General features: G+C 49.9%; 1 protein-coding gene across 1 annotated transcript; it reads right to left on the reverse strand.

The window, feature by feature from the left end:
* Positions 1–402: 402 nt before the first annotated feature.
* BAG2 (BAG cochaperone 2) lies at positions 403–8094 on the reverse strand. The gene is given in 4 exon segments (XM_040598332.1): positions 403–1202; positions 2217–2326; positions 7815–7934; positions 7936–8094. Coding segments are annotated over 4 exon segments (672 nt in total). The 5' UTR covers positions 7977–8094; the 3' UTR covers positions 403–801.
* Positions 8095–13415: the final 5321 nt, after the last annotated feature.

The raw sequence follows: 13415 nt of genomic DNA on the forward strand, positions 1-13415 counted from the left end.
TAAAAAGTACCATCCTACACAAGAAACAAATACAGCATCTGCCTGTAGAGAATTCAGCCGTTTGATCTGTGGCTTCACAGTCGATGATGCAAAACAAATTTGCAGAGTAGCAGCTGATAGAATACAATTCCCCTTTAGCTTCTAAAAAAAAACCACGCAGCAACCTCAAACTACAGCTAGATAGTGGGAGGCAGGATGGGTCACCTCAAGGTATATTGTGAGAGCCGGAGCCCCTTTCTAGCCCTGGTTGGGACCTTTGGATGGATGTGTTGCTTTTCCTTGGGTACAAACTGTCTCTTGAAAGTATTGTTATCTACTTACGAATAATGCCAAATTATTCCAATAATAAATGGTAATGAATAGGACAGTGTGTTGTTTATGAAAAAAACGTAGAACAGTTTATTAAAGTTTCTGATTTATTGCCATCATTTGTCTTTTGTTCCCAAAAGTCTGGTTCACACACTACGTATACAGCAGAGAAAAGCCGAAATCTCATGATATGACAAAACAACTTTAGTTTTAAAAAAATCCCAGGAGAATGGAGGAAAGGCTAGATTTTGATGGTTTCTGACAGTTCAGCAGAAGCAGAGTTACAATTTGCAATAGAGCGATATCGACTCTACAGGACAACTGATAGCATTCTTTCTTGCCAAAAGAAAACACCAATGCTACCAAACCCCATGAAACGCTCGCACCTCGCAATCAGAGATACTGTGGTGCATGTGGGTGCATATGTACGCGTGTGCTTTTTATGGCGATTTGCTCATCCTGCAATTTGCCAGAAGTAGCCAGAAAGATAGTTTAATCCTGTTTGCTGTTGCAAGACTGTCGAACAGATGATTTCTGATGCTCCAACAACGTGATTGACTTTTCAGAATTTTCTAAGTTTCTGAGCAGAGTCTCTAGCCGCCTTTTGATTTTCTTCTGATCCTCAATGGCACATCCAATTACCACAGACTGAAATTTCTGATCGATGGGTCCTGCTGGCACATCAGATGTGCACGCACCGTACAGCGACATTAAGCGGATTTTGGCATCTTCCAGATCATCTAGAAGTTTATTGACAATTTCATCAATCATCTTAGTGGCATGCAGTAGGGATTCCTGCTGCTGGGCATTTCGGATGGTTTCTACGGAAACCTCCACAGTAAGGGTTCGGCCCATCAGGCGATTTGCAGTCAAATTAAGTTCTTCTCTCTCACCTAAATCAAAAACAATAAAGCATTCTAGGTTACGGGTGAATGCTTCCCTGTGCAATTAACATCATCAAGACAATTGCACTGCTATAACTTAGCAATAAACAAGGTTGGGTGGCAATCAACAAGATTTCCAGGGGCCAGACTATTTTTTTGCATTTGCCTAAGTCCTCCTTAATTCACAGGATCTTCTGATTAGAGATGAGGCATTAAGCTCTACCAAAAATGTAAGCGATGCTTTTCCACTGCTGACACAATGCTCGCTGTGTCACGTTAAAGCGAAGTATACAATATGATCAGGAAACATTATTTGTGAACAGAACTGGCACGTTAACGACCTTCTGTGCCCCTGCGAGAGAGATTTAGACAGTACCCCTAAAGGCCATAAAGAGAAAACTGATTTCTGACTACCAGATGCAATTAGGGGGCATGAAAAAACTGTTTTTCTGTTTTCTAAAAACTTAAGTTTTTTCCTAAAATACAGATGCAACATATTTGACATGTAGGTTCTTGAAAAGCCAATAAACCAGCAATTTAAAGTACCTAATGTAAAACGTACAGATTTAGGGACTATATTTAAAGCCGTGTATCAAACAACCATGACAACAATCTTAATCATCAGGTTCTTACAAGCTGTACGCTTTGTAGTACTCGTGCCTGTCCAGTAGTCAAAGCCATTAAAATGCTGGTTTTTCCACTATATTTAATCCTCATTGTCAACTTCTCTCCCTCAGCTGAGCAATATTGACCCCGATTTTGAAAAGCGATCAGCGAACGGAATGTGGGTCTTGTCATACACAGTGGTGGCATCCATGCGAGACCATCCATCTGAACAGTACGTGGATTTACACAGTCAAGAAAAAGGGGATCCCAGGGTAACTGTCAGCCCTTCAGTGGCCTTAGCTGGCTCCAGAGCCCGTACCTTCACCAGCAGCGAGCGATGAGACACAGCTGCTCCCCAAGGTGCAAGCTGTTTTGGCTTTGGGTCAGTTGGAAGGGGATGGCAAAGCAGCTTCTCACCTTCGCTGATGTGCCTCATGTCCTGGCTGTTCTGTATATTGTGGATCATTTCTAGCAGGATTTCTTTCTCTTGTTCCATAGCAGATGCTGCGTCACGGAAAGCCTCTACCCTGAACATGGTTGAACCAAACAAAACGTTTAAATAATAGAATAGCTGTGCACCTATATAGCTGCCAAGAACTGTTCTTTTAAACTTCAGCTTACAAAGTACAGTCAGCTCTTAATTATCCATGAGTCAGACTCTGATTTCATTACCTTCTCCCGTATCTTAACTTCACTTTTCAAGACTCAATATAATGAACAGACAGAGGGAAAAAATCCCAAAACAACAGTGATTTGATCAAACTTAAATCTTCTGTTTTACCGGCAGCGCTGTGCCATCCTATGCCGCAGTTGGTCCGGGTATCCAGAGCCTGTCGGTACCAGAGCCCAGTAGCAGAAGTCCCGTAGCTAATTGGCAATTATTATCAGCTGCTTAACTCACAGGGAGAGGGACGCGTCCCCATCAGGGAACTTGGGGGTGATGGTTGCAGCTGCAGGGATGAAGGCAGCAAGGGGGCCTGGCTCCCCCGCCACCCCCAGGCCAGCAGTGCAGAACCCCTGCAACCCACCTACAAAGCCACAGACACTCCAGAAAACTCCTAATGCCACCTTGTAGCCAAATGACCCTTTTAACGAGGGAGAAAAACAGGTAAGGGGGACAAAGCTCACACGCTTTTATTAACGTGACAAGGGCTCCCCCACCAAGTGGCATGCCTTGCTCGCTTGGACAAGATTCTGGACTGCCTGTCCCCACAGTCACTGGCGTTTTCCACGGAGCGATGGTCACCGTGACTCACACCGGGAAGAAGCTTCTGTGGGAACAACTCCTAGTTCGGGGCTTGCTGGGAAGCACGGAACTCGGTTCCTTCCCAAAACAAGACCCCCACTCCAGTCCTGTTCCCTGCGCTGAAACTCCTGCGTGGTGTGGTGAGGGCAGGAGGGAAGCCCCTCAGAAACTGCTCTCCCCGGTAGCGTTTCGGTCTTGGTAAGCTGCGAGGTGTGTGCCCACAGCCTGCCCTCCGCCTTGCGGGGGTCCAGACCCATCCGGCCATAGGCAGCGTGAAAACGCCACACTAGAAATCCGAGTCCAGTTCCTTAATTCATGTCTTATTCCCCACCGTGGTTTTAAGGAGGGAGCTTTTGCATCCTGCCAGGTAATAATGGGAAAGCACATCTGGGAACCGTCTCTGGAGACCTGGAACATAAGGGAAACGTCCCTCTCCCTTGGCTCTGCCCCGGAGGCTTGAAGGCAGGGGCTCGCAGAGGTCTCGCCGAGCTGCAACTGGCTCAAGAGTTGTGCCAAAAATATAAATTCTGCACTCCCAGACCCCACAGAAAAGCAAGAGCATCACGTGAACCTGGCTGACGGTTTCAGATGCTTTCGATGCGCAGCTGGGGAGGTCTGGCTGCTGTAAGCAGCACAGGAATCCATCTATCCTGAAATGTTTATCAAACCTGTCCAGAAAAGGGGCAGAAAAACTAAAACCTCGTTAGGTCTCTTCAATGCTTTGCTGCACTCCTCAGCATTACTGGATGCTGCCCCTCAACCGTGATGGCTCATTGCTGCTTCCACAGATGAGGGCCTGTCTTGAGAAAGGTACAGAGCTGCCGCTCCTTCCTCAAAGGCTGGCTGAGGGCTGGTAACGTTGGAAAAACAGCAATAAAAGAGGGCGAAGGAAGGCAAAAGAACAGGAGCATCTGAGGATATAAATAGCCCCACTTCACATACAGCCTGCTCACGGAATGGTTCTGTTTTATGAAATATTTAGCCTAATTTAGTCAGTGAAAGCACAAGCTTCAGGCCCTGCCTTTAATGTTCATTCTGAGGAGGAGTGGGAAAAGTTAATGCAATGCAAATTCTTGCCAAGAGCGAATAGTTTTAATTATTATTTTGGACTGGTTAGGAAGAGCAATGAGGCAGGTGGAGTCATTTCATAATTCAGATGTCTGCACTTTGTAATTTAGGAAGTCTAGCAATATTTTCATAAATGCCTCAGCATGCCTTTTTAAAAACCTTGTATTTTCACAATTTAAAAAACACATTGTGGTCTCTGGAAAGCTTAAAATTAAAGTTTGGAAGTGCATAATTTCAACTTTAATAGCATTTAAAAATCCAATTTGATATATCAATGTACAGACTTGAAACTGAAAGGTCTGCCTTCAGGAGGTGGATCAATCTGTGATTTCCACAAGCTTTGCTGGGTCCTCTGAAGAATGTGGAAAAACTGCATTGCAGAGATGCACCCTGAATTGGTGCAATTCTAGAGAGTGCCTAAAACATCACCGCTGCCAGCGGCCAGCTACTGGTACGTGAGGTAGGACCTAAAAGCCAAGTGATGGGAATCAGGGATTGTATACTGCAACCCTACCGCCCCCGCCCCAATTCACCAACTAGAACTTTGATTGACATTATTTGACCGAAAGTCACATAACCAAATCTTGAGAACTATCTTATTAGCAATAACTGCTTCTTGGGAATTATTTTAACCACTTTTTCAACTGCAATAGCGAATGCCACACAACCAAAATCCACTGGAATCTAAATTTTAGTGTATTTGCTTCCACAAATGGCACGCACAATGAGCACCCGCCCCGGCACCGTGCAGCAGCAGGTGAGGGAGGCGCAGGAGCTCCTGCCACTGGGGCAGAGGGACAAGGGAGCAGCACGTCAGGACTCCCACGCCCCTCTGCTATCCATTCAAAAAAATTCCTAAAAAATAAACTCGGGTTTCAGAGACCTCTCAAGGGCAGGGTGGAGGCACAGGGTGGTAACGCAGCACACCGGTAGCACCTCAGGCACCCACCAGCCAGCAGGAGTTACACACTTGAACGGAAGATGGGGGAAATGGCCTGGGAAAGGCAAGACAAGGGAGTGGAGGAAAGGGCCAGCTGTCACTGCTGGGGACCTGGATCACACGGAGGTCAAAACAACGGGATAGGATCATTTCAACAGCAGTTTAGGGGTAGAAATCCAAACCCCAGGGAAACCACTCACACCAGCCTCAGGAAAAGTCAGTGCTCCAGAGAACACGCTGGCGAGGCTTTACCGAGGCGAGATACACTCAAAGTAGAACGACTGGATGCTGTGGTGGGTATGTGTCACTTTGACCATCAACTAAATATTCCATCCATTACCTAAACTAAAAAAACATTCCTTACTTCTGATTGTCCCCTGTCGGACAGGGCTTAGCAAGGCAGTGCCTTTCTTTCCTACATACCACGTACATGAGCAGAGCATTCCCCCGAGGAACAGGTGGACCAGCCTACGCTTTTGTTTCCAGATGAGAAACTCGATACCCACTTTCTTACGACAGCTGCAATAACTCCGGCCTTTAAACTACGGACTGACTTAAAGAGCTCACCATTAAAGCTCGCACGCTGGAGGTGCAGGTAAGTTTTCAAAGGAAACAAGAAACATCTGAAGATGGTGTGGCTTTTTTCCCGAAACGGAGCTGAGCACGCTGGATGGAGACAAGGCAGGGGGTTTCACCCTGGCATGCTCAGCTGCTTAAACTGAGTTTTTGTTTTCAGGTGAGCAGTTCCATGAACGTACAAAGGAGGGGTGGGGTGGGGTGGCAGGATACGGTTGTTCTGAAGGACAAAACAAAAATTGAGATGACAAAAAAAAGCCCGAATTATCTCATCTATCATTACACCTAGGACTGCATGTTCACTTCACACAACCACCAGAACACGGTGACTCATAGATAGAGACTCTGGTCCCGGTTCCAGCTGCTCCCAAGACACCCTGGCACTCACAGACAGCCAGGGCAACATGAAAGTCCAAGCCCTTACAAGGGACAAACGTGCCACCCGCCCCCACTGCCACCCCCGCCGGGGCTCGCTCCCTGGCAGCCAAATTAATCCCCCCTTCCCGCTCGCTTTCCCTACAAAACAAAGTCCATCTGCAAATACTCAGCAGGGAGGTACAAAAATACCCCGTTACTGTCAGAAAAGCATCTACGGTGGTAGAAGAGAGGGGGGAAAGGGAAGGCTGTTCCATCCGGAGCATTCCCGAAGGGACGAGGGCTGCCTCGAGGTTCAGCCGACCTTAAGCAACTGGAGAACTGAGGATTGTCGAGGGGGTTAATTAAAGGCTGTAGTTCACTGACAGATTTTCACTTATTATATTCACAAGCAATGTCTCAAGAGTCTCTAACCAAACTAAACCAGCTGGAGAAGAAGTGTGGAAGCTCTTCCTCCTGCCATTCAAATTACTTTGAAACGAGGCCAATTAGCTATGCATGGAAAAAAAATCCAGGACTTGAGTGACTTTAATCAAAGTAGTTCGACTCTTTTCCTAACTGTTCCGCATTTAGAATTATGCCTGTTTGAAAGACCCAGAGCAAACCGGGAAGTTTAATTTGCGGCTTAATTTCTGGTTAACCAAACCGTCTGCTTTATTTCAAGAGTCGCTCAGCAAATTTAGAACACATTTTTGCATATTCTGATGCTCACTTTGTGATTATATACTCATGCGCTAGACCTGGATGTGAGCAGCGAGACTTGTTTGCAGACAGCGATTTTGTTTAGTCAAATTCAGAGAAGTCTGCGAAGGACTTCAAGGAGACTTAATCAAACCAAGGGAAAGGCTAATTACAAGAGCACATAAAGTCCGCTCCTGAATAATGCGAAGTAAAGCAAGCAGAAAGGGGAAAAGGCGACTCCTGTATCCCACAGAGCTCTTTTAATGACCAGAAACGTTCCGGGCGGTTCTGTGAAAGCCGCTGATGGATGTGCAGCTGTAGCGCAGGTGAATGGCCGGCACGGCCGCGGCAGCCTGCGCACCCGCCCGCCCCAGGGCGCCGCGTAACGCGGCCGGGCCGGGGCCGAGGGAGGCGGTCAAGGGCAGGGAGCGGCCTCTCGCGCTGCTGAAGCGGGGGGGGGGGGAGGGAAAAATCAAATGGGATTATGTGGGGAACGACAAGCGGCAGGAGCGGGCAGGACGTGTCCTGGCAGGACGTGGCTGGGCACAACGCTGACACACGCGCTGTGTCCGCAGCAGCGACTTCGGAAAATCGCAGCCGAGCTGCGGGAGGCAGCGCCGCTCGCGTTACAGGGACGCGGCTCATCACGGCCCGGGGCGCAGGGCGCGGGTACCGCCCCGGCAGCGCGAGGGGAGGCCGGGCAGCCCCGCAGCCCCACACGCCGGCACCCAGCCCCGCAGCGCCGCGGAGCCCGGGCGGCACCGCCGTGTCCCCCGCAGCGCGGGCACGGCGGGCGCGGGCACGGCGGGGGGTCCCGCGCCTCCTCGGGGAGCCCGTGTGCACGCGCGCCCGCTCCCGCAGCGCGGCGGCCGCGCACACGCACACGCAGCCCGGCCGCGGCACCGCGGCCGCTTTCGAGGGCGCCCCCGCCGAAGGGGGCTGCTGCTCCCCCGGCCGCCCCGGGAAGCCCCGCGCCGCCGCCGCCCCGCTCCCTTCCCGCCGGGCCGCTGCGAGGGGCCGGGGACTCGGCGGCTGCCCCGGCCCGGCGCCGCCCGGCCTCGCCGCCCCCTGCCCGCCTCGGCCCGGGCCCGCTCCGGCCGCAGCGGTGCCGCCGCCCGCCGGGGCCCACCTGAGCTCCAGCTGGTCCAGGTTCTCGAGCAGGCGGCTCGAGCGGTCCGCCATGGAGGTGGAGCGGTAGAAGCGGCCTCGAAGCTGCCCGCCGGACTGCGACTGCTGCTGCTGCTGCTGCGCCCCCCTCGCTGGCCTTGGCGCTGATCTTGGCCTGGGCCATAGCACCCGCCTGCTGCCGCCGGCGGATCCGCGCTGCGGCCGCTCCCTCCCCGCGTCCCGCAGGCGGCGGCGGCGGCCGAATGCCGGCACCTCGCTCATGGCCAAAGAAGGCGCCCGCCCCGCCGCCTGCCCCCGCGGACACCCCGCCCCCGCGCCGCGGCCCCCGCGGGTGCCGCCTCACGCAGCGCGCCGGGCCGCCCCCCGCCCCGCCGGGCCGCCCCCCGCCCCCCGCGCCCCCCGGCGTGGCTGCCCCCGGCCGGCTGCGGGGCGGCCCGGCGGGACCGCTCGCCCTGCGGCGGCGGCGCTGCGTACGGCAGGGAGCTCGCCCGCCAGCCGGCCGCGCCCCGGGGGGTCAGGCCGCAGGGGGACAGGCGCTCCCCGTTGTTCCCCACGCCTCGCGGCGCACCCCGCTGCCCGGCCGCCCGCACCCTGCCGGGGGACGCCCCCGCTCCCCCCGAGAGCGGCTGGCGGCGCGGCGGGACCCCCGGCTGCCCCGCGCCTGTCCCCCGCCCCCCCGTGACACGAGCAGTCGGGCCCGGGCAGCCCGCGCCTCCCGCCGAAGCAGCAGCTGAGGGAGCAGTAACGGGGCCCCGACACCGCCTTACCGCCCTGCGGGGCGCAGCCGCCCGGCGCCGGCCCCTCGGTTCGCCCTCCCGTTACAGGCAACGAGCCCCCGCCACCCGGCTGCTGCCTCTGTGTGTAGAACGATTCAGAAAGGGAAACACAAGAAAGGGCAAGACACGGGAGGACGAAACCAAGAAAGGCTGGAAGGCTCCAGCCGCCTGTCGGCGGGGAGAGAAAAGCTGGGAAACGGCGAAGCGGAGCAGCCCCCGCCGCAAGCAGAGCCTGACCGGCGTTCCCAACACAAGGCGCTCGCGATGCTGCCACCGACAGCGCATCGTCCCGGTGCCAGCCCTGAGTGCCCAGCTGTTACCGTCCAGGATGACACGAAAAGGGTTACTGGAAAGTGGTTAGTGTTCTCTTGCTACGCCAGAAAAAGAGAGTATCTGTTTTACAGTAGCCAAGGCAGTGGACCTACAGCTAGTAACGACTTGTTCTGGGATGGCATTTGACTGTAGAATATGGTCCCTTCCCTCTCAGGAGCACCCTCGTACTTCAGGCTCCTGCTGGGAGCGTTGGTTCCAACACTTCAAGTCACACATTGGCTTTACTTGCCCCAGCTGTGAGTAGTTAAAAAGGAATTTGCTTATCCCAGAAGTCCAGGTTTGGGCAAATGGCTCAAACAGACCAATTTTTGGCACCGAGCGAGGAGGGGTGTTGTTGCATAGGGAGACTGTTTTGTATGCTTATCCCGCTGTGATTCAAAATAGCTGTTTTCACAGGCTCATCCATTGAGAATGATATCATGTCCCAAGCGCTCTCGTTAAATTAATTGCCTGAGTAGTCTTGTTCCGTGTAGTTGGATAAGTCTTGTTGCCTGTGAGTTCATGGAAATAATTTCATCGGAACAATTGTTCCATCTATTTCTCTATAGTCTTTGTAGAAGATAATTAAAAAACGCTTCCCAGCCTGAAGAGAAACCACTTGTAGCCATGATACACACTTCGCAAGCATTTTATTTCCTAAGATCCTTCTATTCTTCCCCTGCCAATTTGGTAAGTAACAACTGATACCTGCTTTTTAAGCCCCATCTACAATAGCTGAACGTTTTTTCCCTTGCATAGGGCTTTAATTCCACACCGATAGAAGCTGCAATGAAACACAGGCACAGAACAGCTGTCGCTGTGTCCAAACATGTCACCTATGACTTAGCCTCTGCAACAGCAAAACGGCGTTTTACCCTAGAAGCGCGAATAGCACAAACCATGGAACCAGAGCAGATAAAAGCGTAAGCAGCCTTCCAGGACCGGCCGCAGTACTACTGCCTGTGCAACCTGGGATATTTTCCCATTCAGAAACTTGGAAGGACCACGGAAACTGCTTTTCCTGCTCTCTAGAGGGGTAGATTGGCCCCTGTCCCTTCTGCTTCTCACCAAGGTACGTAAAGGGGCAGTTGCCACCATGTATCTGTAATAGGTGGCTGGGCTGGAGGAAGAGAACTGACTCACAACCCAACTGGCAGAAGTTTGTGGACACAAGAGGCAGGAATCGGATCCTTCGGGGCCACAAGGCGATGGGAGGAGGAAGGCCCCCCCCCATCTGAAACAAAGCATGGATTTTTATCTTCCTCCTTGTGGTCTGCGGTGAAGAACAGCGATGGCCAGGTCAGGACTGCCAGTGCTGCCATGCCCACGTCCTCCTCTCCTCATCTTCTCCACAGCTGTGTTCACATGATGGACTGCACAGCCCTGCTCTGGCTGTAGGCACCAGCAAGATGAACATGAGGAGAGAGTGTGTATTTCGTGGCATCAGAAGTGAAGCCGCTGGCTGTCTCTTGTTTAAACTACATCATCATAAAAAAAAATGGGTGCCACTTGCAAAACAGAGCAACATGCAGAAGACTCTCATTGACACACGCAAGGTCCCTTGAGGTAGCAGAAAGAGCAACTTTCCCAGGTCTGACATCTGATGTATCTGTAGAAGTCCCAGAACCAGGGGGACGATCTACACCGCAAGCACTGCCAATTGTCACAGGGCTAAACAGCACCTCAGTTGCAGCTTCACCTTATTCCAAACCCTGATATATACCTTGTCACATACCCTAACACTTACACATGAGCAGTCATGGAATAGGATCAAAGAGGAAGTCCACACCCAAGAAATGCTACGCCAGATTATTTCCCTCCCTGCACCTACAGGAACTTCAAATGAAGAACCTTCTGTATACATAAGTGTTATGGAAACAGAGTTTCCATGCGCAGCAGAAGGATGCGGCCATGGCTTGGGCCAGCCAACCGCAGCCAGTCTGCTGTCTCCCCAGCACCGTAACAGCAGCAGTAAAGATGGGCTAGTGTGAGGTTTCAGGATATGTTTTCAATCAAAACACGTACCTGCTGTCACAGGAGGCTGCCCCCTCGCTTTAGCCCCTGCTGAACCTGTGCTACTGTGTCTTCACTGCTGTTGCTGCCAATGCCCATTACAGCTAGCCCTGGGCTTCCCTCTGCACCTCACAGTCATTTTACTTTGTAGACAAGCCCCGAGGTCGCAAGCCTGTCATAAGTCTGACTGAAGTCCTATCTCAGAAGCAATCTGAAAGCCGGTAGACCATTTCGGGGCACGCAGCAGTTCATTCTCATCAAGAGGAAAATTGCCTAGTAGATGAGCCAGTGAATTCTGTAAAGCTGCAGATGCTCAGCTGATTGTGTATGGAGCTCTGGGCAAAAACACAAATGGAAGGACTTTCAGAAATCAGGATACTGCAGTCAGTGAAAGTGAACTTGCACAGATTTACAAAGGGAACTTTACATTAAATTTCCACACACGCTGAGCTTTGTTGTCCCCAGTGCACACTGTGTATTATTTGCCACTTCCCTAACTTTTCTGACTTGCGTACATCCACTTTTATAGTATCTTTGATCATATTATTTGACCCAGATTGTTACAACAGAGTTCAAAACCACTTGCACTAAGAATTTCTACAGGAAACTTGAGGACATTCAGAAGCATTGGAGAAATATGCAGATGCAGACTTTAATAAAGCTGCTTAGCTGAAAAGAATTGCCAGAAAGTATCGTTGTGCTAATGTCAGCCAAATTTTCTAAATTAATTTTGAAACAATTCGTCATCCATCTTCCTCACCACCTTCCAATTTACAGCAATCATTGTAAACATTGCTAGGACAGCACAAGCAGATGATAGAACATTTTCCTTTTAAGCAAGAAGACTGCTTAACTTCATACCTCTATAAACTTCACCATATTTGGTAAAGATTCAGTAAAGGTTTGCATCCTGTGACTGCTATAGGAATAGCAGTGGTCATTTCTGTATACCTTTAAGAGCTAAGAAAATGAACTCAGCACCCTAAAACATATACAAAGCAAGTAGCTTACAGTAAGCCAATCTCAAACTATTATTTTTTTTAAATATTATTAAAGCTTCAGAAGCAATCAGGCAGGCATGATGTTTTAGCACTCCAGTGACTTTCTTAACAGTTGCACTGACTTAAGTGGCATCTCATCTAGTCTCTGAATATGACCAAAAGAGGGATTTTGTTTGATACAAGAGAAATGGCACACAAAGCCCCAAAGAGATGAGCCTTGTACCAATCTCAACGTGTCACGATTTCAGTTTTGTAAAACTTACACATGCACCTTAAAGAAATGAAGAGCATTAAAATGAACAGCTGGTGGTAGCCAGGTGGAGTTTAGACCCTTTCCTCATTAAACACAAGAAAGCATCACAGGATTACTTGAGACTAATGAAGGGTGAACTCAAGCATCACCACAAAAGCAAATTCTCTTAAAAAGGGCAGGACAAATCACTTCTAGTACAAATGTAAAAGCAGCTTGCCCAGCATCCTTTAACAGAGGAGTTCTACTTGTAAACACAGACAAATCTTAGCATATCCAGGGAAAACCTCAAAAACTTCAGCCAGTTAAACACTACTCCCCAGCCAGAAACATTGAATTCTGAAGCACAACCAATTACAAGACACCGTTTCCAGTTGAAGAACAAGGTGCAGTACCATTGTTGGTGAGTAACAAGTCACATGTCTGTACACGCAGCATTTTAAGAATCCAATTTTCCCTGCTCTTCTGGAAACAGAAGTATCACAAGCCTGTGATGGCAGAACACTATGCAAAGAAAAATTTCAGGGAGTTAACAGAACCTCAGAAGAGGCCAAAGAAAATGAGGACAAATTTCAAGACAGCATTCTGGAGACTACTTTTAACATAAAAATACAAAACTCTAGTTAGCTGTTTTATAAAAAAAGCCATAGCAGCAGGGGTTGGTATTTGCTGCTTATTTTGGTAAGCAGACGAGGAGGCCAATACAACGTGTTTAATAACTGGAGCTCCAAATATAGAGAAGGTATATGCACACATGGCTTCTTTTTTAATGCAATCAATTAAGTCATGGCCCATCAGGTACAAGCAAACTTCACATTTATGACAGAATAGAATGTTATGAGGAATAAAGGACATTATCAAAATCTAACATAGCAGACTCTGGAGAAGACCATCTACCCAGGTTTTAAACATTTGTTGAAGCCAAGCAAAGAACTTTCTCAAGCTGAAACATCTCTTCATGTGAAAGGAATTAGCAGCTTCAGGGTCTGCACTGAACAACACCTGCCCAAAAGCCTCTTTAACCTGGACTGAGACATGTTTGAGGACAAAAATTGTCTTCCATCTCATTCCAACCTTTATTAGAAGAACTTGGCGTGAAAAATTCTGCAACTTTTTAGCTTGAGTCAGTAGCTAAAGACAACTTAAAATCTTCCCAAAACAGGGCTTCCCCAGAAGCAGTGTAAACCACACACCCAGATTTGAACAGATTTAGATTTATAGCAGCTAGAACAAAACTCACAGGCTAATGA

This window comes from Falco naumanni, chromosome 6 (genome assembly GCF_017639655.2).
Source record: "Falco naumanni isolate bFalNau1 chromosome 6, bFalNau1.pat, whole genome shotgun sequence".
Classification (NCBI taxonomy): Eukaryota; Metazoa; Chordata; class Aves; order Falconiformes; family Falconidae; genus Falco; species Falco naumanni.